A 2500-nucleotide genomic window follows, 5' to 3' on the forward strand; every position below is an offset into this window, starting at 1 on the left:
ACCATCATTACCTCCACCATCACTCCTATCATTATCACCATCCCTACCACCACCATCATCATAATCTCATTATTAAATTCTTTACTAATTCAATTATGCATATATATATATATATATATATATATATATATATATATATATATATATATATATATAATATACACACACACACACACACACACACCACACACACACACATATGTGTGTTTTTTATATATATATATATATATATATATATATATATGTGTGTGTGTGTGTGTGTGTGTGTGTGATTTTTCTCCATATTTCATTTTCGCGTCGCCTCATTAGCACATAGCTTCCCCTCCCTTATCTCCTCCTCCCTCCCCCCTCTCCCCTTCCTTTTCATTTAGGAATCTAACTAATAACCTATATCGATTATCTAAAGAAGTAATCTAACAGTTCTAATAATCTAATCTAAGAACCTTAAGAAAAATGAGCTAAAAATTCTCCCAAAATTTACACTTACACTACACTTGGCAACCATCTTGGACCCCAAAGACTGCAAAGCGTCACCTTTGCCTTATCTTAAGCCCCTCTCCCTCTCCCCTTCCTCTCTATAATCTAATATAATCATATATATATATATATATATATATATATATATATATATAGAGAGAGAGAGAGAGAGAGAGAGAGAGAGAGAGATGCATATTTATAAATATATATCTATTTTTTTCTATATTCACTTTTCTATATTACACTAACGCTCCCTTGGCAGACAAGTTCATGTCTTATCTTCCTGTCTTTCCCCTTCCCTTCCCCTCCCCTTCCCTTCCTCTTCTCATTTCTCCTTCTTCCCTTACTCTCTAATAATCTAACCTTATCTAATAACCTATAGAATCCAAAACTTACACCAACGTTCCCTTGGCAGCCATCTTGGACCCCAAAGACGACAATGAGTTCCGTTATCTTATCTTCCTGCCTTTCCCTCTTCCCTTCCCAATCTCTTTCCTCCTCTCCCTCCATCTCCCTTTAATCCAAATAATCTAATCTAATCTACTAGCCTAAAAAAAAAAAAAAAAAAAATCGAAATTTACACCAACGCTCCCTTGGCAGCCATCTTGGACCCCAAAGACTGCAGTGAGTTTCCGTATCTTATCGCCCTGTCTTTCCCCTTTCCTTCCCCTCCCTTTCCTCCTCTCCCTCCCTCTCCCTTTAACCCAAATAATCCCAAATAATCTAATAACTTCTAAAAAAAAAAAAAAAAATATCGAAATTTACACCAACGCTCCCTTGGCAGCCATCTTGGACCCCAAAGACTGCAGTGAGTTTCCGTGTCTAATATTCGAAGATGATTTTGACTTCCTCGACCACAATGTCTGGGAACACGAGATCACAATGTCCGGAGGAGGAGTAAGTACTTAATTTTTTGTTTTTCTTGTCGTTGTTCATTGTTTGTTCATAATTTGTTATATTTGTTGGTTTTCATTTGCTGTTGTTATATATTGTTTGTTTTTTTTGTTGTTGTTGTTTGTTATTGTTGTTCAAGTACGCTGTCGTTGTTATTATTTTTGTTATTAAGATCTTTCTTTTTTAAAATTATTATTGTTAAACCTAACATTATCATTACCAATGGTATTATCATTGAGAGACAGAGAGAGAGAGAGAGAGAGAGAGAGAGAGAGAGAGAGAGAGAGAGAGAGGAGAGTGAGAGAGAGAGGAGAGAGAGAGAGAGACAGAGAGGAGAGAGAGAGAGAGAGAGAGAGAGAGAGAGAGAGAGAGAGAGAGAGAGAGAGAGAGAGAGAGAGAGAGACAGACAGAGAGAGAGAGAGAAGAGAGAAGAGATATAGACACAGACAGGCACCGCCGCCCACCCGCCCGCCTGCCATATATATATATATATATATATATATATATATATATATATATATATATATATATATATATATATAATATATATATAATATATTATATATATATATATATATATATTATATATATATATATATATATATAAAATATATATATATATATATATATATATATATATATATATATATATATATATATACATTCTGTGCATGTATAATTACGTGCACTCAAACTGAATCAATTTCCACTCTTTCAGAATTGGGAATTTCAGGCTTACGTCAACAACCGCAGTATTAGTTATACTCGCGATTCAACGCTGTTTATTAAACCCGTAAGTCCGTTTTTCTGTTTATCTTCTGTCTGTGTTATTATGATCATCAACTTCTAAATCATCATTAGTATTATCGTTTGCTAAATGGTTATCATTATTAGTTTTATTGGTGTTGGTATTTGTTACTACTATTAATTTTGTTATATCGTTATCATTTTCATGACTGTTATTATCACTATCATTATCATTATTATTATATCTGTTATCATCATTACTATTATTATCATTACCTTTATCATTATAATTATTATCATCATCATCGTTACTATCACCATTATTATTATCATTATTATTATCATTACCATTATGTTAATCATATTTCGATCATATACCATC

At 32.8% G+C, this 2500-nt stretch overlaps 1 protein-coding gene across 1 annotated transcript in view; it reads left to right on the forward strand.

The window, feature by feature from the left end:
* The window catches only part of LOC119584560 (beta-1,3-glucan-binding protein-like), a 10620-nt gene that overhangs the window by 710 nt on the left and 7410 nt on the right, over positions 1–2500 (forward strand). The window contains 2 exon segments of the mRNA XM_037933242.1: positions 1262–1374; positions 2090–2164. Coding sequence (XP_037789170.1) covers positions 1262–1374; positions 2090–2164 — 188 coding nt within the window.

The sequence above is a fragment of the Penaeus monodon genome, chromosome 18, assembly GCF_015228065.2.
Source record: "Penaeus monodon isolate SGIC_2016 chromosome 18, NSTDA_Pmon_1, whole genome shotgun sequence".
NCBI classification, from domain to species: domain Eukaryota; kingdom Metazoa; phylum Arthropoda; class Malacostraca; order Decapoda; family Penaeidae; genus Penaeus; species Penaeus monodon.